The sequence below is a fragment of the Chanos chanos genome, chromosome 10 (genome assembly GCF_902362185.1).
Source record: "Chanos chanos chromosome 10, fChaCha1.1, whole genome shotgun sequence".
Lineage (NCBI taxonomy): Eukaryota > Metazoa > Chordata > Actinopteri > Gonorynchiformes > Chanidae > Chanos > Chanos chanos.
In genome coordinates, this window is record NC_044504.1 from 28,470,904 (window position 1) to 28,497,120 (window position 26,217).

The following is a 26,217-nucleotide window of genomic DNA, read 5'->3' on the forward strand; positions in this document are numbered from 1 at the left end:
ATGGAGGGTCACAATGACAAAGGGAATAATCCTCCAAAGCCAGATAAAAAATTTTCACTTTGGTACATGGGATGGTCCTCCTTAGACAGGCGGACAACACTGCCGATGCTGCCGTGGCTTGTTGCGGAGATTCGCAGAAAAAGTGAGAAGAATGAAAGTGGTCCCGCGCAGGCCAGAGAAGTTCAGCTGTTACTTATACCTCCTCTCATCCGCTGTGTCCCCGCGAACAGCAGCAATGCCTCCGTCTTCATTTTCGAACACAAAGCGCAGTTCATATCACGGTTCATCCACAACAGTCATGACCTCACATATTTTGCCTATCTGATCAGGAACCAGCCTGAAGATCCCGAATCTGAAATGGCATGCCATGTGTTCAAGGCGTGTGACCCAAACCAGGTATGTAACCTGCAGAGTTATGCTACCACGCTCTAACATACGAATGTCCCACTTGGGTAACTTTTCAGTTACGCTTCTGTAGTGTTCATTAGTACGCAGTTATTATTTTCAGGTGTTCTTTGTGTTTTACGTTTGCATAAACCAAAATATCGCACTCCAGTCCATTTTGGATGCGTATCAGTTGTTTGTCAACAACGCAAACACAGATATTTAGGTCACTGCTGCGTTGAACGAGACACCCTGATATTAATTTTACAGCCCAGGACACAGACTCAGTTCAGGTCACCGCCCCTCCCCCCGCTGATTCGAGGGACTTATGAGATATGACAAACAATAAACCCTTGCAAAACAAACTGCTTTTGAAAATAACATTTTCCTGGATATGGTTACGTTTGCATGTCTGTATGAAGCCCATGCCAAAGGGACGGCGCTACTCCTATGCTCCCACTAACCATATCTGCAGATATCGATTATAACTCGACGCATGTTATGTCTCACCGCCTCACCCTGCTCCAAGAATGACCATGCTTCTCGTCTCGGAATTGGATTTATGAATTCTGAGCTGCTCATGGTATTACTGTTTAAAACAAACCCTTGAAGTCTCAAATGCTGAAAAGATTATTATAACTGATGAAGAGACATGGATTCTTTTTCTGTCTGTCTGGGGGGGGGGGTTAAGGAGGGTAGGGGCAGGTAGTGGAGCGTCTCAACAGCTGTGTAATTTATAGAAATTACTACTCAGGCACAGTATAACCTCTCTGTAGAATTCATAATTACTTTGTAATTAGTGTGTATTTTTAGAGTGGTAAAGACTAACAGAAATGTCACTCTCTACATTAAAGTAGGACAAGGGTTTGAAAGGTCTGGAAATAGAATCCTTGAGGAAGAGAAGTGTTTTATCAGTATACCCTCCTGACATTTTACGTATTCAAAGAACCACACTGTGTAAGTCCACAGATGCTGCCATTTAGTCAAAGTTCATCGTTTTATGCGGAAAGTAGTACAGAATCATTAACAATGACATTTCAAGAAATTAAAGGACGCTTTGGTTGAAATTTGAAAAACAAGGTCGTGGGGGTCAATTGGGCCTTGATCTACATCTCTCTCAACTGTCTTTGTCAGCTACTGCCAGTGTGTGTGAAAGCTTAAGCTGTGTTTATTCATTGGCAAACTGAGCCTGCCGGTGACTGAGCATGTGCAACAGAGAAACATGTTGGTGGAGGGTGGCGGGTGCACAGAGCACTCCAAAAGCAACACCAGCAACTCTCTGTCTTGCTCTCTCTTGCATGTTGTCGTTATGCAAGAAAAACTGGCTTGATGGCAACACGTGCCAGATGGACCATGAGGAATTTCTCCTCTTATTTCACTCTTTCTCTGTCTCCGTTTAGCATGCTGAATGCCTTTGTTCAAAGAGTAACCTTCAAGAAACGAATTTTGAATTGCAGTGATGTGAAAAAAAGATTTACTTGGAATTATGCCCAATCATGCCTCGGGTCCATTATGGTTTGAAACTGTAGTCTGAAATGGTTAGGATCAGACGTTGCTATAATGTGGTCTATATTTAGAAAGACACTTTGGAAGCAGCGTTGTTTGATTGAAATAGAAAAGTTAAGCAGGTAAATGTGTAGTTAGCAGATTTAAGATTATAGATGTTATCTGAGCTGTGATTAGATTACGTTATTAATATTTTCAGGTGTTGTCGGATGATTTTTTTTTTTTTTTAAGAAGGGACGTAACCAGCCTGTCTGCAGTCCTGCGTTTAGATTTAGTACTATGCTGGTTAAATTGCCTCAAGATCAATGAAAATTAATCTTGACCTTTTTTTTTTTTTTTTTTTTTAAACAATATTTAGGCTAGATGCGACAAATAGATCTATGAAACCTGAAATGGAATGTATGCTGTAATTATAGCTTTGTGCAGAATGGATTTTTGAAGTATAAATAGTCTTGGTTTATGGGAAACATAAGCCTCAAGGGAAATATCGTCAGTACTCCTATACCCTCTCTTTTCCTAAAGTATGTTTGGCTAGTCAGGGCCTCAAGCATATTAGTGGTCTGCTCAGTGCAGATGTTGTATGGAGGTTTCTGGAGCAACATGGTCAACCACCTCCCAGCCACAACAGCTTGGTATGGCTTTGTACTCAGCAACTCCCCACTGATGCTGGAATCACTCCGAGTGCCAGGAATCCATAAATAGAAGGTGATGTATTTTTTTCATGGCAAGCCGTGTCACAGTCGGATGGTGACCCTTAACATGGAATTCACTTTGCTACACTTGTGTGATTATAGTTTGGGGACTTTCACAGAGAACCCAATGATGCGTGCGACCAAGTCATAAGTCAAAAGATGCAATTCTACAGCGAGGTTTTCCCTGCTGATGCTGCAAGAACATGCGTTTATGGTCTTTTACCTTGAAACTCTGCGTGGTATTTTAGAAGTTTGGGGTAATGAATGTTTTTTTTTTTTTTAATGAGCAAAAGCAAGTGTAAATGCGGCTTAGGTAGTGTCATAAGAGTTTTCACACAACCTCTGTAAATGTTTTGCGCGTTCATGGTGGTGGAAAAGAGCCTAATTTCTTTGGTTGCATAGGCATAGCTTTAACTACAGTTTAACTGCTTTTAAAATGCAGTTTCTGTTGGATTTCATTTGGTTTCCAAAAACTCAGTGAATCTCTTCATGCTGCAGTCTTGAGCATGGGGTTGTGGTCATTCAGACAACAACAATGACTGGCAAACAGGTTGAATAAAAGTCTCAGGCCGACCCAGTTACCTTTCACTCACTTCCCTTTCTATTCTCTTTTCTATTTGTGCCTTGGTAACAAGTGCCTTTCCTGTTTGGACTGACCAGTTCAGAAATTCTTATACGTCAAGCACTATGGTCCTCAGTGTCCCAGTATTCACTGATTTGTAAAATTTCTCCAAGTCTTTGTGACCATTTGTATGTGTCTTTGCAGCACTGAAAAAAGAGGATTTTGTGTTTATTTATATAACATTGAAAACCTGTTAAAAATCAGTATAACACTGAGATCAGATGTAAGCGTGTTTTGTCGGGAAAAATTGCATGAATCTCAGAAATAAAAAAAATAAATACTTGTTCTCTTATGAGCTTGTTATGCAATTCTCTTGCTCAGGATAAAATGAAAGGAGATTCAGCTATTGAGCTATGCACTTTCAGGTGTCAGGCAGTGTGATTTTGATGAATCTTCTTGTAACAGTTGCGTGAAAGAATGGATTTTTATTCCCAGAGAAAAAGAACCTCTATGGTAATCACGTGTAATCTCCTGTGAAATAACTGAACTGTAGATGATTTGCAGCAAATGATGAGGTCATAACCACATTTAACTCACAAATCCAGGCATTTTGGTTCATGCAGGGGATTGATTCTTCACTTGTTCTGCCTGCTTTCAAATAAATTTGAAATAACACCGCCTTTAATTTGGCTCACTTTACGTTTTACCTGAGGCCAGGTTTGCTTTTCTGCATCGCAAATACCCTTATCACGTTTTACCATAGAAGCATTTCTCATGTATTCGCCGACTGCATGGAAATGACAAGGCATGACTTTGTGTAGACAATGGACGTTTTGCAATTCTACGACTCACCCAAACTACACAATTCTCATGTTATTTTTAGGTCGCTGAAAAAGAAGAGGAAAATTGTTTGTTTTAAATTTACCTTTTCTCTAGGTACAGTCAGTCAGCTACAATATTGAGCTCCAATGCCGAGTGTCATTTTTGTTTATATAGTCTGGACCCAGTCTCTTAGTTACCACTGTAATGTAAGTTTAAGTTTATCTTCCTCTTAAAATGCTTGATAGTACTTTGCCCTCAGCACATTTCTGTCTCTTTTGGAGCCACATATGCTGAAACTTGTTGCTCATCAAAACTCCCAGGAATCCACCAACCCTAACCGCAACTCTTGTCAGAAACCACAGACACGACCAGCAATTGATACATGTGACAGACATATAGGGCAATTGCTGGCCATAACGTTTTATATTCACCTGGTACAAAATTTCACACGTTGAAACTGTTATAACTATAAAAACCAGTTGCCTAAACAGGTTGAACAGTGTCAAGCAGGGATCACAGAAACTCTGTCTCATTCAGATTTTGCCCAATAAAACAACTGCCATTTTGTTACAAGTCCAGCTGCTCTTAGCACTGATTGAGACAGAAGAGAATGGGGATCATGAGAATGAAGTGTGGTGAAACCCAGAACAGAAGTTCCCTCAGGGCACTGTTGAACCTTATGTCTCGTACGTCTTGCTCTGGGTCATTGCCAGGCTAATGTATTGAGTTTACTTCAAATAATTCATCGGTTTAAATAGTGGTGTGCCATTACTCTTCTGATAAATAATTCACTTTGTTTTAAAGGTTTAAGACCTTCTACTTTTAGCACAAGGAGAATGGTTGAAGATAAAGTTGTGTGAGTTATACCCATGGTTTATGCATTTAGAGGCTGACAGTGATACCATCCTCTCTCTGCAGACCTTTAAAGCAACCCTCATGTGCCATCTTTAAAGTTAAAGCTCTATAGGCTAGAGGTTGTGTGCAGCTTAGTATATATGTTGTAGGTTTTCTGAATGGGGACATGTGGTTGGCATGATTTGTACCTTTTTGTTTGGAAGGTTAAATAGAACACATGCGATTCTGTGACAGGACAGTGCTTGGAAACTTTATATTACCCTGATTGTAAAAACACTGTGTGTGTGTGTGTGTGTGTGGGTTTTTTTTTTTTTTTTTTTGTCCGGCTCTGCGTTAGAGATTTGCTGGAAATCTTCAAGTGTTCCTCAGAAATATGCTGCTGCCAGTTACAAACAAGTGGCCACACCCTTTTTCTCAGTGTTACAAGTCAGTTCTTTATGAGTGGAGTGACATGACTGTATTTTCTTCTGTGCAGGATCTCGAGAGGGTTTTTTTTGTTTCCCCTCTGCTAGAGTGTGATTTTCCATAAATATCCCATGAGAGAAGTTTTTGTATGCTCTGTTCCCACACTGTGAACTCCTGAAGGGACTTAAAAACTGGTACATCTGAATAAAGTGAAATAATATGGTTGAGATGTGTACCTATCCCATACTAAATAACAGCATCCTCAAACTATATAATATAGGCCGTGTTTTTGTTCATTCGGCCAAAATTTGTGTCAGTCCTTTCATATGCTTTTTGTATATTTTAAGCCATTTGACAATGGTATGTATTCTGATTTACAACATTTTCAAAGTGAAATGGTAGTAAGTGCTTTGCCAATAAACAAATAAAATGCACTTTTTTCGTATTTGTCAAGCAAGCCCTTTGACATATTTATCATAGTTAAATACATGAGTGTGCTAGAAACATAGAGTTGAGTTTGTTTTACTTTCCATTGCACCCTTGAACAAGTAATCCATTTGACCTTGGTTTGGAACAGTGTGTAGTTAAAAGAGCTAGTGTTTTGCTGCTATTGCCGCATAAATGTTATATCTGAGAGATTTAGAGAGGAGGTGATTGAATTGGCTACTGATTGAGTGCTTCCTCTCACGGATCCTTTCCACCCTATATGCATTCATCGTTTCTGTTACAAGTCAGTGAATTAAAAACAATGGAAAATGACCACTGCCAATGACCAGTGATCTTTCACTGGGTTTTATTCACTCTTGTAAAATGTGTTGGCAGGGACTACGCCCACCATGCAGCCACTGTGTTGAAGCAACATATTTCAACTTTGATTCAGTATCGCTCCGTTACCTTCACATTATTCACTTGACCGCTTAAGAGAAGGAGAGAAGTTTGCACACAACCAACTGAGAAGAAATAAATGAGGAACCTAGATGTCACACCTCCATCCCATCTGTCTTCGAGTTGCTCTGGTGCCTTCGTGTCTCTGGTGCTGTATTGCAGTGTTGCCTTTTTTTTTTTTTTAAAGACCTGAACTGCACCCTGGCTCCTGGCCTGAATATGTCACACACTGTTTGTGTTCAAACAGCAAGACCTGTCATGTTCATGCAGATCAGTTTTGTTTAGTGTATCCCTGTTTGTCACACTCAATCCTCTTGGGTAAAAATTTTTCAAACCTTTAGAAGCCAACATGGTCACCCTTAGTGTCCTCTGTGGCTTTGAAGATGTCATTATTACTGCTTTTTACCTTGCTTTTGATTATACCCTATTGTAGCTGTTGTAAATTGTAAACATCATGATTTATGGTAATCTGATGCATTTGAAGATGTTTGTGTTAGTTTAGAACTATAGCCTAGAACAAGTTAGAGGAGCAAAAATCTACAGTAGATCAGATTTCGTGTTGTTGTTTTCAGGGATCAATAAGTGAGTGTCACATTGCACAGCACTTAGATGTGGCCCTTGTTTAACATTGTTGAAGATATCGTGACGGTTTGTGCCATACTGTTTTGTAACTGAGATGTATCTGGTATATTATTGATTTGAGATTGCTTAATTCTGTAGCTATGGTATGTTACAGCTTGGAGAGTGCAGTTTTGTTGTTTCATCTTAGAAATTTTTGGTTGATATTAAAAATTGTTTAATGTAGCCTAGAAGGCACCAAGAACTTAAATCAGGGTTTTATTTGCGCTAATTTGGTTGTTACACAAAGTGTAACCCTGTACTCTTTGCCTCCAGGTGCCAGAGGTAATCAGCAGCATCAGACAAGTTTCCAAGGCAGCCCTAAAGGAGGACAGTAGACCCAAACAAGACAGTGATGAATCCTTCTACAACTCCCAGAAGTTTGAGGTGCTGTACTGTGGCAAGGTGACAGTTAACCACAAGAAAGCACCTTCCACCCTAATCGACGATTGTATCGATAAGTTCCGTCAGCACGAGGTGGAACGCAAGCGTCTACGCCTCCTCAATGGCCAGCGTGGTTCCACAGAGACCCCCGTGGATTTCATAATCGGCGAAGACCCCCTGAGTGCTTCTCTGAATGAAGCTGCAGAGACCCAGACTGGGCCATCGGATGTGCCGTTGGATTCGGGCAACGAGAAGATTAACCCGAATAGCAGTCCGAGCATGGGAGGCCTTCGTGGGACTTTCCCTGAATGTATCTTGGAGGACTCGGGGTTCGAGGAGCAGCAGGAGTTCCGCACACGCTGCAGCAGTCTGGCAGGCAGCCTGCAAAGGAGGCCCAGGGAGGCGGCCAGCATGGGGCCCGTCCGCAGAAGGCACTCTAGCGCCCCCAATAACGTACAGCCCTCTGACGCTGACAAGAACCGCACCATGTTGTTCCAGGTACACCAGTTCAAATGAAAATCACCATGATAATAAAAGGACAAGGCTTGCTAATGTCCCATAGTGTCTGTTTTGCTATGAATTATAATTCTCAAGTTCAAAGGCAAAACCATGTTGGTACAACTTATGCACAAGACAAATAATGTGCAGAAGCAATGACACGGTTCACGTGCAGTAGCTGCCATTCAGCTGCTATGTTACTGCTTCAGAAAAAATAAATAAATACTGCACTCGGAGCGATAAATCAGGTCTTCGGTGATTGCAATTTAAGATTTTTAAGTCGTCAATCTTCATAACCATGATCTTGAAGTGGTAGCTGTAGCAGTAGCAGGTTAGACATGCATACAAGTTTGTTAGTCTGCAGTAGCAATCAACACTGTTTGTTATTCAATCCTTGCCTTAGCTTGGCATCTCTGATTTTAGTCATGGGCCTTATAAATCACTGTAATGCTGAGATGCTGTCACTGGCAAAATAGGTCTGCTTCATGTTTTGGTCTAGAGCAGAAATGCATTATGCCCGCACAGGTCTAGTAATCAGTCCTGTACTCACAGTAGGAAATGAGCACATGGGTCAGTGGAGCAGTCAGAGAGCCATTAGTCAGATGACCACCCTGAGTAATTGTCTTTAAAGAGACTGGAACAGAAAAACTCTGTAACAATACTTTCAGTCGGTTCCTTTGATGAATTGTGTCTATGTGTGCGTGCTTATGAGCGTGTGTGCGTGCACGTGTATGCGCACATCTGCGTGTGTGTGTGTGTGTGTGTGTGACCTCTAAGCTTAGTGATATGAATCCATGTTTTTGAAGATTGAAACAGCTCTAGAAATAGCAGTGAGCAATGACACTGGACAGTTTCCATCAGACTTTGTTGGCTTCTTTTCATATCTATTGGGGATTTCACCTTTGTGAGGGATCTGAAGGTCACATTGGCAATTAGCTGCTTTTTCTCCTGTAGGTTGGACGGTTTGAAGTAAACGTCATTAGCCCTGACAGCAAGACAGTGGTTCTCGAGAAGAATTTCAAAGACATCTCCTCCTGTTCTCAGGTCTGTTTTGTGCTGGATTTACTATGTTTGACCTGGGTCTGTTTACATTTAAATTGATCTTTCTCCTTGTCTCAGTGTCATGACACTCTCATAGCCTAAGCTTTTCAAGACAATAATGGTTTCTAGTGAAGTGATCGTAATGAAGACTGAAATCAGCCATGCATGGTCGTGCATGCTTGAATATCTGTCAAAAAAGGATTCAAACTATACTTTTTTTTTCAGTGCCCTGGAACCTTTTCAGAACATTTCCATGTTGATCCTATTTTCCACTTGATAGATTCTGCTTTTAAGAAGGAATTTGTTTGTTAGGAGGCTGTGTGATTTGCTTTCAAGGGAAAATGTTTTTCTGGGTTGAGTCACCTTTCTCTGCATGGTGTGTTTATTTATTGTCTTTTTGCTTTGCTTTACATTAAACAGTGCTGTCTGTTCCCAAGTAGGGTGTAAAACAAACAGATCACTTTGGCTTCATCTGTCGTGAAACCGCAGAGTCTGGGCCCAGTCAGTACGTGTGTTACGTGTTCCAGTGTGCGAGTGAGTCTCTAGTAAGTTTCTCAGTGTTCTCCTCTCCTCTCCCCTCCCCACCCTATGTCACATGGTCTCACGCCTGTAATGCATTATTTATCATAGCATAGAGGAGGAACAATGCTACTGCCGTAGTTGTAATGCAAACATAACCTTTGATATACTAGTCACACCAATACATTTAATTAGATAAATATTGTAGACATTGCATTAATGTTATTGAGACTGTGAATAAGTATTCCAGAAAAGTGAAACATTTGTAGATTTCAGACATTTCCGTTAATTTGGTTACTTTCATAGTAATGAGAGTTTCTTGAAGGTTATGGTTTGCTTTGAGGTGTCCTGTATGTATAGCAGCACTCTAGCATATCCTGCAAGATTTCTCTTGCTATGAATAAAAACATTATGCCCTGCAGTTAGTGAACACTCCATGTGATTATATTACCCTAATGTCCTCACAGCATTTTGGTATAGTGAGATTAGCTGCATGTCACAACATCCTGTGACAACATACACATGATCTCTAGTTAATAAACTCAAGGAAGACTCATCATTTGGCATAGTATCTATCCTCCTATTGTTCTTTGTCTAACATCATAGATAACATAGGAACCTGGGATTCAGAGCACGTGAGCACAAACCGTTCTAATGAAGTTGTCAAGAATGATCTCCCTCCATCACTCTCAATCTCTTTGGCTGTCTCTCCTCTCTCTCTCTCTCTCTCTCTCTCTCTCTCTCTCTCTCTTCCTCTCTCACTCTCACTCTCACTCTCACTCTCTCTCTCTCTCTCTCTCTCTCTCTCTCTCTCTCTCTCTCTCTCTCTCTCTCCCCCTCCCTCTCTCTCTCTCTCTCTCTCTCTCTCTTCCTCTCAGGTCGATGAGGTAATGCTCACCATGAAGCAGGCTTTCAGTACAGCTGCAGCTCTCCAGAGCTCTAAAACCCCCATCAAACTGTGTGAAGCCTGTCCAATGCATGACTTGCACAAGCTCTGTGAGAGGATTGAAGGTACATTCTCCTCTTTAGCTAAATTTCCCTTTTCACCGACATAAACTGTAAACTGCACAAGTAAAATCGATGTCTCTCTTGCTCCAGGTCTGTACCCTCCGAGGGCAAAAATAGCCATTCAGAAATATCTCTCTCAACTGAGTGACAACGAACAAGCAGATATTTTTGAGCGTGTACAGGTACAGGGATTACACACGTAGAACCATGAACATGCTTACAAAGGAATAAGTGAAATTTTTGTTGTATTAACTGGTTTGGAATTTGTGATTTTTATAGAGGATGAAACCCAGTTCTGACCAAGAAGAGAATGAGTTAGTCATATTGCACCTCAGACAACTGTGTGAGTCTAAGCAGAAAACCCATGCCCATATTGGAGAAGCCCCTCAGGTAACAAACACACACACATATACACACACACACATACATACTTGGCCCTTCTGTATCCTGCTGCATGCTCCCCCGCCACAGCAGAGGTGACACTGTAGACTTAACAGACCTGAAACGTTGTGTATTGTTGAAACAAATGATAAGGCTGCTCTCTCCTGTGGTACGGCATTAAGATACTTATCCATTTTCTGAGAACTTTACCTCAGGGAAAACTGTCTGACTGCCAACTTTCTCCTCTGGAGTGACAGATAAAAATGGGAACGCTCTGAGACTGTACCAAATATAGTGTTTTTCAATTAGACCAAAGTCTACCCTTTAGCCTAAAAGACATTCTTTCACCAAAGTTTCTTCATCACTCTCATTGCATAGTAATGTTCACCGTTTAATTGCAGGGAGGTTTAGGGACACTGGCGATTTTATTTATTAGGCTTTGAAATGCAATGTATAATAATCAGCACAATGTTTCATGTAATGTGCCACAAATGGAACTGTCGAACTGTAGAACATTTCCCCTCAGGGAGATTACGTGAATGATCATTTTAGTTGTCTCGCGAACAGTTTTTTCTCTGCCTTCAATCCTTTAACAGAATGCCCCTGCTACCTCTGCGACCTCAGACTCCTCTTCCACAGGTGGGCGCTTCAAACTGGACGTGCTAAAGAACAAAGCGCGTACCTCCTTGACCAACTCCCTGGAGAATATCTTCTCACGGGTATGTGAAAGGCCTTGTTTGTCTCTCATTGTTAAAGGGATTTGAACTGACCCATTTCTGTCCTTCCAAATAATACCTTTGTCTGTGGCTGCAGTATTATTTGAGAAGTGTACCATCTGTCCCTTTGCTCACAAAGCAATATCTCAAAAACCCAGTATGTGTGTGGATAAAGCCAGATAAGGATGTGTTTACCAACTGCTTTTGTGAATGTGGCTCAGTTCACCCTGCTGTTCGAATGATCTATCTTCACAGTGCTTTCTTAAACATGACTTAGCTTTCTGTGTGTGTGCGTGTGTGTATGTATGGGGGTGTGTGTGTGTGTGCGTGTGCGTGTGCATGTTTGTGCGTGCGTGTGCGTGTGCATGTTTGGGTGTGTGTGCATGTGCCTTGAGAAAGTATTCAGACCCCTTAACTTTTTCAGCATATTTTTGTGTTATCAACTTAACTCAAATGTTACATAAATCAACACACATAATGACAAAATGAAAACGCGTATTTGGAAAATTTTGAAAATGTATTAGAAATTAAATTTGGAAACCTCTCCAATGTTGTCTTGGATGTGTGCTTCAGGCTGTCATGCTGAAAGGTGAATTTTTTACCCTTATACAAGGTTATGTAGAGCAGTTTTTCTTTAAGGACCTCTCTGTGTTTGGCTCCGTCCACCTTTCCCTCAATCCCAAGCAGCACCCCAGGCCCTGCCGCTGAGAAGCATCCCCACAGGATGATGCAAACGCAACCACCATGCTTCACCTTAGGGATGGTATTAGCTATGTGATAAATGACACCTAGTTTTCAACAGACATGGAGCTTGACTTTCAAGCCAGAGGATTCAATTTTTGTGTCGTCTGAGCAGAGAATCTTTTTCCTTGTGCTTCTAGAGTCCTTCAAGTGTGGCAAACTCCAGACGGGCTGTCATATGTCCACTTATTAGTGGTTTCTCTTTAGCCATTCTACCATAGAATCTTGATGGCTGGAGTGCTGCATAGATGGTTGTCCTTCTGGCAGGTTCTCCCATCTGTACACTGGGTCACTGGGTTCTTTGTCTCCTCCCTGACCCAGGCCCTCTTGCCTAAGTACTTGGCTGGATGGCCGGCTCTAGGAAGAGTCTTGATGGTCCCAAACATCTTCCATTTGACAACAGTGTAGGCCAGTATGCTCCTGGGAACATTCAGAGCATTGGGAATTTTTTTAATTCCCTTTACCAGATCTATATGCATTGGCACAATCCTGTCTTGGAGCTCTTGATGGCTTAGTTTTTACTCTGCCATGCACCGTGAACTCTGGGACCTTACATAGACAGATATACACCTTTGTAAATCATCTCCAATGTGAATATCAATGTAAGTGAAGTTGCCACATGCGATCTTTAATCAAGTGCAGTAGAATATCTCAAGGATGATTAGAAGAAAATAGGATACATCTGAACTCAATTTGGAGTGTCCTAGTAGAGTGTCTGAATACTTATGTGATCGAGAGATTTCAGCTTTTTATTTTTAAGAACCTTGCAAAAATTCCTAAAAATGTGTTTTCACTTTTAGATTATGGGGTGTTGTGTAATGAATGATAGCAAAAAATGTCTGTTTAATCCATTCTGAATTAAATTTATAACACAAAAACCATGTGGAAAAAATGAATATTTTCTGAAGGCATTTCACACATGAGCACACACACACACACAGACATACTCACACTCACACTTAAGACACATGTATACACATGTTCATGAACGTTATATGAGCGCCAGGGTATACATCATCATGGACTTATGGACTTCAGTCATGTCTAAGATCACAGGTTCTGATATTTATGCCAGTCTTAACATTTCTAACATTTAACAACAATACACAGCACTAACTCATAAATGCATATTGACTAATTAACTTACAGGAGCCTAAGATACATTAATCCCTTGATTCTGGTAGAATGGTGATTCTAACCTCAGCCATCTCTCATGTCTAGGGAGCAAGTCGTATGCGAGGACGACTGGGTAGCATGGGAAGCATGAGCAGTTTTGAACGAGTGAGTATTCATCTACCCATTCTCTCTCTCTCTCTCTCTCTCTCTCTCTCTCTCTCTCTCTTTCCTGCCCACACCCCCTTTTTCTCAAAAAGTATCAGGAGAATACCAGGAACTAACACTTACTCACTGTTCACTTTCAGGGAGATATATTCTCCACTACCAAGAATCTTTCTCAGCATATGTCTTTCCATGGTGTCAAATGGCTCCTAAAGCAAACACAAGCGGCTAGCAGCTTGCTGACCTGTCGGTCTGGCCCAAAGAGCTCTCTTGGTAGAGTATGTCTGTCACCCTCATGTGGAATTTGAGTTGGGGTTGTGATGGAGATCCCCAGGAGTACAGGACCTCACTGACGCGGCTAGCAAATCATTGTGAGACCCTTCACTTCAGTTTGCCCTCTCGTGACCTCACATGGCCCGGGTACAGCTGTGAATGTGAACCTGTTTTGCTCCGTGTTGAAACACTTTTACTGTTACTATTATGTTACGCTGTGTGACAGGGCTCGTTCATGCATCAGCTCCACAGAGCCTGAACTGGTATTTCTTGCCCCTCCAGGTGTTAAATTGCAGTTTCACCAGACTGGCAGACAAAGGGAATTTTTTGTTACTTGTTACTGCACTGATTTCAACACATTTTGAAATGGAATTTTTCTGATATTTTGGATGTGTTCAAAGCTTGATTATTCAGCAACCTAGACTTGTTATTGGACGATAATCTGCCCGTTTCTACCCAGAGCCAATGGCATGTGTATAAAAAAGAGCCGGCAATTATTAACCGATTCTTTATCATCTGACTTTGATGACAGAGTGGAGTAAGCCACTTCATTTCCTTATTTTTAAGAGTTAAACAAACACAAACGTGCCTGTCTCCTGCATTAGAGTGTGAAGAACAACAGTACAATGCTGTGTTTGCAGTACATATTGGTTCAGATAATGATGATTTGTTCTTCACAGTTCAGCCTTGAGAGCTCGCAGTACAGGGGGGGTGTTTTGCAGCTGCTGCTGGTTTCCTGGCACTGATTATTGGGAGATGAGAGCATGGGTTCAGGATATGCTGTGCAGGCCAGGAAGCAGTGTGCTGCACTGAGAGAGGAAAAGAGCAAGAGAGAGGGAGAGAGGGTTTTCCTATGCCCTGCTCTATAAACATGTCCAGGTCTTCTGTTGTGTTCAGATATCCTCCTCCAACAGTTATGTTTGTGTGTGTGTGTGTGTGTGTGTGTGTGTGTGGATGTAAGCGTTTGTGTATTGTGTGTGTGCACACACAATGCCTAGAGTCACAGGACATACCCGTTTAGCATACAATAGATCAGAGACCACGAGTGTGCAGTCACGCTGCCCGGAGTCGAGCCATTTCTCCGTTAAATCTGGGCTTTAGTGTGGACTTAGTCAGACTCTTGCAGGTGAGTGGAGAGTTTGAATGAGTTGGAGGTCATGTATATTGGCAAACAAATTCGTTGTTGACAAACACGGTTTGTATGATTTTAGTTTTTAGATTGTTGTGGATTCCTTGCACTCTTGCATCCCTGACCTTGTGTTTCACGTGTTATGTAGTTCTGAGTGTGTGCTGTTATCTGGGGAAAAAAAAAGAAGCTTGTTAATATAAAAGAGAAGTTTTCGATTTAAATATACATTGAAAAATGTACTATTGCTCAGTGTGCTATTTGTCAGTAGCAGTTTTAATGACCTCAGCCCTGTGGTACTGGGTTCTCGAATTAACCAAGAAGTTCCTGTTTAGGATTTGGGTTGCTTCCTCTTACATTTTCGCTCTCCCCAGCAGGACAACTCTCCTGAGGATTCCCCTCCTGGTACACCTCATTTCCTTGACGACGACCCTGATGCCCCACAATTCCGTCGCCGTGCTCACACCTTTAGCCATCCACCAATCAAGAAGAGGATCTCTTTCACTGACGTTCCATCCACACAGACCTCCAGAGCTCCTGTGCGCAGACAGCAGTCTGTGGCCCCAGAACTACTCCAAAGCAGGTAACACATCTGTCCTGCCTGTCTGTATGTGACTGGACAATATCTGGATGACGTTTGTGAATTTGTGGAGCCAGTCAGCCTTTTAGGAGCTGGACATCTGTCGGAGATCTCTTGTCCAAAATGAATGTCAGCTTAAACATGACACAGTTCTCTTTGGCTGCATGAAGTCAGAGACCTGCTAACATGGCTTCAAAAGAGGAAGATTGCCATAGTTTTGGGAACAATAATGAACGATACAAATATTGTAATTTTATTGTTAGCATGTATGCTAACATTGCTAACAGTGTAAGTTTTGAAGCATGTTGTTCTGTATTGCTGAGCTGAATACTAACTTGAAAGAGTACTTGAGTGCAACCAAATCCACCAGAGCTGTAAAGCAAGACATTCCTTTTAATATTCTCCTGATTCTGTCAATGAATTCATGTTCTTGAATTTTAGGTACACAGGTCTTCTTGTAAATGAGAGATGGGGGGAAATGCTTCAAGAACTACAGGCTGATGGTGTTAATACAGTGCAGATTCGAGGCACACTTTCATGTTGTGTGCATACATGTTACTTCCCCTTTGGCAATGCCACACACGGCAGACGATACTCTTTTATATCAGTGATAGGTAACCACATGAACTAAATGTCTACCCGTGTAAATAAGACAGAAACTAAAAGCCATTAGGGACAACCTGTTTAAATTAAGTACTCCATCCGAATGTGACTCTCATACAAAAGAGTTCTATTAAATCTCCTTGTTGGACTTGTTAGCGCTGTCCATCACATTCAAACTTTACAGTCACCCCCTGTAAACACTCCTGAACATTGTCATTAGCCTTAACTTAGCTGCACACAGCCGCGTGTTTAGGCTTTGCCCTTGTGCCGTGCGTTTGTTGTGAGCCCTGTTATGTTTTGGCTCCCCCCAGCCCTGACGGCATCTCCAGAACGCGCAGCCTCTCTGAGTGCGACTCCTCCTTCAGCCTTCCCTCCTCCTTCTCAGCTCCCACTTTCCTGAAAAGTATTTACCAGGGCTCATTCAGCTCGTTGGCCTCCCTCCCAGACAGCGGGACCCTTAAGAGGTGAGAGGGGGGGTGGTCTCAAATTCCACTACCCCCCCACTTGGGTCAGAACCACTCAGAATTGTCAGCCTTGTATGGGGCATCGCTGGGCTGGCAGCAATAATTTTCTGTGTCTGTCCTACCCGTTGCCTCAAATGTCTTAAATCTGTGCTTCATCATCTCCCTCAATGGGAAAGAACTGTTTTTCGCTCTAGCTGCCTTTTTCTTTTGTTATCTTACTCCTTGCTGGACTACTTGTTAGCGTCTGCTGAAACTGTCTAAAACAGCACCCTCAGAGCCTCTCTATCTCGGACTGCATGCTACTGATGTGTCTTTCCTCACTAAATAATGTGACTAAGTGTCAGCTAATAGTCTGTTACACCTGTTAATTCTCATCAGTGGAGTGTTTATGTCTCTTTACAAGTATGGCTCCCTACTTTTCACTAATTTCACGACCAGCAAACTAACTGGAACTAGATGCTAAAGACTAACATGCAGGTTTTTTCACTGTTATTTTTGCATATACCCAAGTGATTATCTTTTTTGCCAAGTTAAATTCTTTTGTAATAGTAAGACAAATTTTGGTGCATTTATTGAAAATAACTAATTTTGTAATGTAAAACTGTATCTTTTACTCATTTTATCCCCTTACAAGCTGAAATGTGCATGCTCTTTCAAAAGTTTATTCTCAGTTACTCACCATAGATTTACTTTATGACAAACAGTGCACCATGTTTATAATACGCATCTCACACAATGGAGAGAGAGTATTGCCAGCTCTCTTGCGTGTCTTAGATGTAATAAGTAAATTATCAGCTGTCATAAAATTGTTGTGTTTATCCAGGTTGGCTTGTGTATTGGTGGTTAGACTGTGTACAGATAATCTGAACTGAAAAACTGAAATGAGATTTTTAGTCATTTTCATTGATGAAACATAAAAATGTCCTGGGATATATTGTTGTCTGTAATGACCAAAGTAACTGAAGGGCTTAGTGTTCCACTTCACGCCATGTACCAGGTCTTCCTGAAGATGTACTGAATAATGAGTGCTCTGTGGCCTGAACATGCTTAACATGGGCTTTAAGAATATCCGAAAGTCTGCAAGATTCATTGTTCTTCAACTAAGTTCCAGAAGTTACAGACCGTTCTCCACTGTTGTTATTTCTTATATCAAACTCCTAGACCTCACATTAAGGAAATGTCAAAAAGATTGACAATCATTATGACTCACATTTGGTCATGTAACATATAAGTAATAAAATGCTTGAAGTCAGTACTACATTAGCAACGAGAATTTCTAACACAGGTGTATGGAAGATAATGTGGAAACATAATACTTAGGAATGCAGTGTTTGGATTTTATAATTCACAGAATAAATACATTCACTTGTCATCACAACACCCTGGCTTCTCACCAGTATTCAGTTGGCTGTTGTAATAAAGGATAGGAAAGGTTACCTGCAGTTCAGTGTAATTAGGAGTGCCCTTTCCCATGTCCTTGAGAAGGATACAATCATGGGTTGCCATGGGGCATCGTGCTAGAATGGGAAGGATACAGAGACGCCCCCTTTGAGAAAATGACCTTTTCCAGAAATTTCAGCACTTAGTGTAGCATTGCTTGACTTCATTCTAATCTAAGTCCACACAAATCAAAATGGCCTCCTGGTATTAAAAGGCCTTTTTTCTGATTCTTTTCATTTGTTCTTCTAAATGTATTCCTAATGTGTTCCTAAACTGTCTGCTCATTGTGGTAACATTTGAAAACTGGCGTAGCATTAAATTTTGAAAGATTGCACAACAGAACATCCGAGAGCTTTCTTGATCACAGGGCTGAAAGCCTCGAATTTCCGTCTCCCATACAAGAGTGGTCCTTGACCTTGGTTTGGGATTTACTAAGATTGGCTAGGGAGATATTTTTCTCTGTGTTCCGTTGAATGTTTTTTCTCTGTCAGACTACAATAACCTCCAACTGAAGGCTCCAAAGCATTGCAAAACCCACATAAGTTCAGAATACATGTCTGAACCTGGGCTGTTTGAGTGTCTCCTCTACAGCATGGACACATTTTTAAAGCTATGCTTGTATGGGGGTTTAGTGAGGTGGACTTGCTTGTCTGTCCTCAGCAGTACCTCTGTAAATGTGAAAGAAAATGGTATGTGTACTGAAGCGTCTGCTTTGGTCATGCATGTGTTAATTAACCCTCCGTTGTTTCCTTAATTAGAATATCCGTTGATTGATTCTCAAGGGTGTGCATTTGAAGTTGAGCGGTTTGATTTTTATTTCCCCCGAGCATATGAGCGGCTGAATTTTACATTGAGACTTCAGTTGAAAAGTACATTTGAGTTCTGAAATCCCATTCACTATTAAAATGTGTGTTTAGATATATTCCTGCATGGGTGGTTGTGGAGTCCTTTATTTTTTCTGTATCTTTCATTCACTACCTCTTTGTCCTGAGTTTGTTTGCAGAGTCTCTAAGTCGTGTGGTTAAGCTACTGTAAGAGCGACAGACCATGCGCTTATAAATATCCTAACCAGCTTCCCTAGCCTAACCTTAACCTTCTCCTCACAGGATTTATGCATGTATCTACATGAGCAATGCTGTGTCTTGTTTCTTCTAATAATTCTAATAATCGCACCACTACTTTAGGTTGCATTAGGATAAAAATATTGCTTTAGTTTGTGTTATGTGGGTTTGACTTAAGAAGAAAACAGTTAACCAGCAGATATAGTTAACCCCACCAGTAAATGAAGTTATGTGTAACACAGATAAGCCACGTATCAACTGTTGATTCTTTCACATTGACAGCTCAGAAGTATCCACGATTTGACCACAGTGATGACATTAGACTACTCTATGAATAAACTGTAAATGAAAGAAGTGCTGAAAGCATATGCTGATTCATCGACTTGTAGACGCTATCTGTTAACTGACTGTTGTGTGTGTGCGTGTGTATTCCTGCGTGTGCCGTTCAGTAATGGAGAGGGCAGAAAGCGGACTTTCTCGGGGTGCAGCAACGACTCTTTGTCTGCCGTGACTCCACGCAGAATCTCTTGGCGTCAGAAGATCTTTCTTAGGGTTGCCTCGCCTATGAACAAAGCATCTATGCAACATCAGGGTTAGTACAACATTACTGAACACACACACACACACACACACACATATGTGGAAAGACACAACTTGTGCCATGTCCTAGTTTTTATTTACAGTCTACAGTTTTTCTTTCAGGGTAGATCTAAAGCCATTCCCTTTGCTCTAATGTGTTACTGTTTTTTTTTTTTCAAGGCCCATATTTAGTGTTTGAGAAACCAAGCCTCTTGTTCTCTTATCACACAAACCCTCCAAGAACGAAGCTAAACTCCACAAACCGCTTTTTCCTCTTCACGTTTTCTCTCTAAATTTGTTTTAAGTGATGTTGTGTGGCTGTTTTCAGACCACATGGATGGACGCGAGCTCTTGCCTCTCTCCCCTCGTGCCTTCGACCAGGGCCAGGATCCCCTCCTCAGCCTCCTGCCCTCTGAACAGCCCCCAAGTGGGGAAAGGACCGGCCATCGCACTCCAGCCGACTACAGGGCGTTGTGGAAGAAAGCCATCCACCAGCAGATCCTACTGATCCGCATGGAAAAAGAGAACCAGCGTCTGGAGGGTTGGTCTCTCTCTTTCTGTCTGCTTTTCTCAGAGAAATACGCAAACAAGATGACAGTTTACACTCTTTATCCTCACATCCTAGCTGCTGGGCTCTGACTGATTGTAGTCATTGTAGTGCTTTGCTTCTGCGCTGTTTCTACAGGTGTACAAGTTTGAAATGGGATCACCTACTTTTGCCCATCTCAGCCACTGTTTCATCCTTGGATGTATTTTTAGAGTCAGTTACACTTGTCCTTTTTTTTGAGATTTGAGAACAGAGCTATATTTAGGTTAAAAAGTTGTGCCCTCTGTCGTAAAGAATGTATTTTTTATCGTGATCACTTCCGAGTGGTTTTTTGTTTAATTGTACAGTCAAGGGTTTCAGTACTTTCAGTGTTGTCACACGAACAGGGTGAGCAATTAATATTGAAAGGGGCGTTTCAGTTACAGCAAACAGTAATTTTGTAAAAATGTTGCCCTCTGTTGGTTAAATTGTGTTTAGTCAAAGTATTTTGTTTTAAGAGAGACTTCTATGGCATGATCTCTCTTTTTTTTTTGTCAATTTGTTTGTCTGTTTTTCTCTGATCCAGCAATGGATTAATTATTAATATTTGTTTAGTGTAAATAGTGAAGAAGGGCTTAAGTGAAGTGTTTTAAATGAGCAGTCGGTAATGTCCGCAACTAAGCCATTATTATCCGTCTCTGACACCACGCTTTACAATGAGTGAAGTTGGAAAAACAACAACAGATCATTAGCACATTTTTATTAAGCTTTTTTTTTCCCCTCTTCTTAATCACTTGCCAACAGCAGCAAAAACAAAAAGTAAACAAACAAGATAATCAGGGAGCCTAGCCAGCCTGTAGCTGCACTTTCACTCCCTATATTTTGTCGTTTTTTTTTTTTTGGGCGCAGTTTCTCGACCATCCTGGGGGCTGGTTGGTCTTGAAAGCATAATGATTACCTTGTTGCATAGTGAATCTCAAGAGGTCAATAGAGCCATTTCTTTTGCCCGGCTCATTGATTTTATAGGACTCTGGCTTAAAATGGTGCAGTACGTCCTCACTGAGCCTTGAACAACAAAAACTAAAGTGTGACACCCCTGCTGTGAATTCAGTCTTATTAGTTACCATGGAGACTAGGCTGTGACTGCTTTTTTCGCCGTAGTGGTGAGAGTCAGCCGACACAATGACTCATCACTTTGACTACTCTCCAGATATCGTTTAGCTCTACTGATCTAGCATCAGCTTTTCCTAACCCTTTTCCCTTAGTGAACCATTATTACAGTGTTATCTAAACTGATCTCAAATCACACCAAGGTCTGATGTTGCTCTCCTGCATATCCACAGCCAGTCGGGATGAGCTACACATCCGGAAGATGAAGTTGGATTACCAGGAAGTTGGCCAGTGCTCCAAGGACATCCAGGCCTTCTGGGAGAAGAAGCTGAGTGTGCCCTGCAGGACAATGGCTCAGTGGGACAAAGAGGAAATTCTCAATGCTCTCTGCCAGGGTGAGAATAGGAACAGCTCCTCATCCGAAGCTACGCCAAGCCTACAACACAAATCAAATCAAATGAAATATATTAGTATACATCAGTTACCACTTCAAACATTTTCAGTCAAAGTGACTGGAAACAAAAATCTCACTTTTAATTTCTTATGCATTTAAATGTTCTTTTCCTGCTGTTTTGGTTTGCCCCAGTGTAGCCTTGATCTCTTATTTCCCTTACCACATACTTGTTCTAATGCACAAAAAATACTATCTTATATCCTTCAGATATTTATTTTGGCACCCTTAACCTGGACGTTAACTACCCTAAAAATGAGTACGCTGTCAGTGTTAAGTATGTGACTAACTGTGTTGAGTGTATGCGTTTGTCTAATGTGTCCTGTGTCATACATTAGGTGTCCCTAAAAGCAGACGTGGTGAGATCTGGCTGCTTCTTTCTCAGCAGCATCGTTTGCGTCACCGGCTTCCGTCCAGACAGCAGGCTCCAGACACGCCCTACCAGGACCTTCTCAAACAGCTTACAGCACAGCAGCACGCCATCCTCGTAGACCTAGGTCTGTATCTAGGAGCGCAAAGTGCTGACCTCAGATCAGACCCGTGTACCCCTTTTCCTTTTTTTTTTTTTATCCATAACCATGAAAACCCACAAAAAACCCACAGTACCCAGAACAGCTGTTGTGGGTTAGAATGTACCTACTGTTTGATGCATATATGTATGTGAGTAGGTCAGTTCGGTCAGGGAACTCAACTGAAGATCCTGTTGTGCCATTATAAAGCAGTTGGCATCTCTTCTCAAAGAAGTAATACTTGCTGATTTGGCTGTGCTTGGCTGCATATAGAAAGAGAAAAGACTTGACTGTTTCATGTACATGATGTTCAGTGCTTTCTGTGACAATGCTAAAAAGGGACCAAACCGCTAAGACACTGACTTCTGAAAAGCAATTCATCGACATGTTTGCAATATCTTTTGTAATTTGTTCTTAATCTTTCCTTAGTAGAACTAAAAACTATTTTTTTTGTGTGTGTGCTTAAGTATTTCTCTCCGTGTCTTTCTGTGTTTGTGGCTTACCGCTTCCTCGCAGGCCGGACCTTTCCCACACACCAGTACTTCAGTGCCCAGTTGGGTGCCGGCCAGCTGTCCCTGTATAACCTACTGAAGGCCTACTCACTGCTGGACACAGAGGTGGGCTACTGTCAGGGCATCAGCTTCGTGGCCGGAGTCTTGCTGCTGCACATGAGTGAGGAGCAGGCCTTCGACACACTCAAATTCCTCATGTATGAGCTAGGCTTCCGTCGACAATACCGACCCGACATGATTTCATTACAGGTATGTTTGTGTGTGTCATTCTCAGGTTTCTCTGTAGAAGACTTATTTTGGATTAGAAACATCAGGGTTGTATTTTGGAACCGAAATGTTCTTTATTTGCTGTTTCTAATGTCTGTAGAAGTAAATTCTATCCGTAACCACTTTGTTACAGTAAACTTACACATGTACGCTATATGTAATTACCAAGTGATTGTTATAAACAGTAGAAAAACTCAGGGTAACAATGTTGACACACGCAGAGGAGGTGTAGCCTCTGTGCTGCACATTTATGGAATTGTTGTGAAAGTTATCACAGTTTTCCAGAACATCTTAAGTGTTTTTGTAACACTATACCAGTATCTCAAACATACTAGTGTGTACTCTAAAAAAGGCAGTAGGTCAAAAGCGGGTGCTCTGGTTTTTGTAATGGTGATTTGGAATGATAAACAAACTTGGTTACACAGAGATGAGACCTTTAAACATTAAATGGGAGAAGATGTGTTTTCGCCTGTTGTCCCGGAGGCGAAGAGTTAGATCGGTTAAAGATTTTTAGAGATTGTGTCCACCTTAAGACATGTTACTGATTTTGTCTGTGAGATTTTCCTGATGAATTTCTTACCTGTTATGAATAACCTCATGGCATATCTCAATCTCAGGGTTGGATGTAACACAATAGATTTAACCCCAATCATTTTTAAAAAACACTAGACTTCATGTTACACAGGTTATTTTGAGCTCTATGAAGCCTCCCTTTACTGGTATGTCTCACAGCTGTGCTTTGAACAGACTAAAGTAAATAAGACACTTAAAGAGACTACACACACACACACACGCAAAGACACATACACACACACACACACACATCACACACACACACATTCTCACAGTTAAACAACTCCCATCCCCACCTCTTGTTCAAACTTCCAGAGCTGTTCCCTCTATTAGCATTGCTCCCCTCAGCTGTTTCTGCCCTGTTGTTCTTCAGAGGGCAAAGGCTAATGTTTAATCCTCCAGCGCTGCAGTTGCTGTAGCAGTCTAGTCTTGACCGCTTGAGACAATCACAGCCGTTTCTGTCCGTCGGTCCGTCCGTCCAAAGTCTGTGCCGCTTGACCGAGCCTTTTTCTTGGTGAACGTTCTCCCGCAGATCCAGATGTACCAACTGTCTCGTCTGCTGCACGACTATCATCGCACGCTGTACAACCACCTGGAGGAGCACGAGATCTCGCCCAGCCTGTATGCCGCGCCCTGGTTCCTCACGCTCTACGCTTCGCAGTTCCCCCTCGGCTTTGTCGCCCGTATCTTCGGTAGGGTTTCCACAGTTCTAGAAAGGCAGTGATGTTTGTGAGCTTAGGGTGTGTGTGTGTGTGTGTGTGTGTGTGTGTCTTTTTTTTTAATTTGGTTTGAATTTGAATTGAGTTTCGTAAGTAAATGGGGATTTTATGTAACTACAGTGTAGTAAGTACACCTGACAGTGTGGGGGTTTTTTGGACTTACGTATGTATGTTTTCTGTTGTGTGTGTGTGTGTGTGTGTGTGTGTGTGTGTGTGTGTGTGTGTGTATGCCCTGTGTGGCAGACCTCCTATTCATCCAGGGCACAGAGGTGATATTTAAGGTGGCATTGTGTCTGCTGAGTAGTCATGAAGGAGAAATATTAGAGTGTGACAGCTTTGAGAGTATTGTGGACTACCTTAAGACCACCATCCCCACTCTCACCCAGAGCCAGATGGAGCAGACCATCTCTAAGGTACAGTACATCTGACTGTGTGTGTGTGTGAGAGAGAAAGAGTTCAACGAATGAATTTGAATCCACTTTATGTCTGGAAAGAGAAAACCATGTCAGAGAGAGAGTGAGAGAGAGAACCACACCCTGTCAACAATGCACTGGTCAAACAATGCTGACATGGCTTTGAAGTCTTTAAAGTAGGAAATCAGCAACGTGGCATAGTACTGTGTGGCTGCTTGTTTCAGGCCTCTTAACCGAAAACTGTTCATGTTTGCAAAGTCCTTCCATGTGTGTTTTTGCATATCATATGACTATAGTTCTCATCTTCTGATCTCACATGACATAGTTTTCCTTGAACCTCATCGCGTGTCCCAGATTCTTGTGTCTTGATACAGTTTGAAACTGACTTTGGTAAATGTTGTCAGGTTATGGAGATGGACATCTCAAAGCAACTCCATGCGTATGAGGTTGAGTACCACGTCCTGCAGGATGAGATGGTTGACACTCCTCTTGTGTCTGAAGATTCTGATAGGTTGGAAAAACTAGAGAAGTCCAATGCTCAGCTCAAAAAACAGAACATGGATCTTCTTGAGAAATTACAGGTATGTGTTTCTTTTTGTATGTGTATATATATGTATGCGATTTATTTTAGGGAATATTGGACTTTTTAACCATAGCTCCATCCCATGAATGCTTCTCAGTATGGGGACACCTGATTCAATGCATAATCTAGTCAAGAAGAGCATGACTTATTGAATTGCGTGTGTGCGTGCGTGTGTGTGTGCGTGCGTGCGTGCGTGTGTGTGTGTTCACGCTGGAGGTATGGAGCATGTTGAAATGTTTTAATGGCCGGCAGTTCTACTTTTTGCAAGTAGGTGGCAGCAAAGCACAGTCAGTAAGTTGATCATTCAGAGAGTGTCTACAGTATACAGATATCAATGCCAAGAAATTCAGAAGTTTTCTTGGCTCAGGGTAATATAAGCGCTTCCAGTTCATTTCATACTGTCTTTGAAAAATATTGTCCACATCTGTCTATTGGTTAAGTCTGGAGGAACTAGCGTCTGAGAGATTGGATGCATTGTGATTTTTTTTTTTTTTGGTCTCCAGCTCTTGCTGTGTGAGTTGGAGTTTTCTCGTAATTTTGAGGAAGATTGTGGTACTGATCATGAGCTGTAGCCCAATAATTCAGTATTCAGAACTAAATATAAGAAAAGAGTTTGTCTTTTCAGTATCCCTTTTCTGTGACTCGTCTTTACTGCTTACGTTGTGCTCGACTAATGTACCGGTTCAGACTCCTTTATTATTATGAGTGTTAGATTATTATGTTAGAGCATGGGCTAAATCATAACTAAAAACCCCCGCTGAGTCCTGTTAAATTGTGTGAAGATAGTACCATGATGTGTGTGTGTGTGTGTATTTTTTTGAGAGCTTCTTGTGTTTTTTGCGCGTCCCCTGCAGGCTGCTCGGGTAAAGATCCAGAGCCTGGAGACCAGCGTTGAGAGTTTTCTGTCACGAGAGAGTAAGATGAAGCATCTGATTCGCTCGCTGGAGCAGGAGAAGGCGTCGTATCAGAGGACCATCGAGCGCATGCGAAGCTGCCTCCCGGCCGACGCCGTGGCCGACGTGGAGATGACCCAGCTGAAGACGGGAACTAATGGCAAAAGCAAAACGGCGGGCAAGAAACCATGATGTGTAAAAAAAATGTCCAAATGTTGGAGGTTGTACTTCCGGTATGGA

General features: G+C 41.7%; 1 protein-coding gene across 1 annotated transcript; it reads left to right on the forward strand.

Moving 5' to 3' along the window:
* Nucleotides 1-26,217, forward strand: tbc1d4 (TBC1 domain family, member 4). The gene is made up of 20 exons (XM_030786278.1): nucleotides 1-396; nucleotides 7,006-7,611; nucleotides 8,566-8,655; nucleotides 9,093-9,197; nucleotides 10,050-10,182; nucleotides 10,270-10,361; nucleotides 10,459-10,569; nucleotides 11,157-11,279; nucleotides 13,239-13,298; nucleotides 15,069-15,277; nucleotides 16,189-16,341; nucleotides 19,292-19,434; nucleotides 19,750-19,962; nucleotides 21,291-21,452; nucleotides 21,847-22,005; nucleotides 22,534-22,778; nucleotides 23,902-24,061; nucleotides 24,332-24,501; nucleotides 24,906-25,082; nucleotides 25,939-26,217. Exons 1-20 carry the CDS (start codon nucleotides 1-3, stop codon nucleotides 26,167-26,169), a joined length of 3,738 nt encoding a protein of 1,245 aa, XP_030642138.1. The 3' UTR covers nucleotides 26,170-26,217.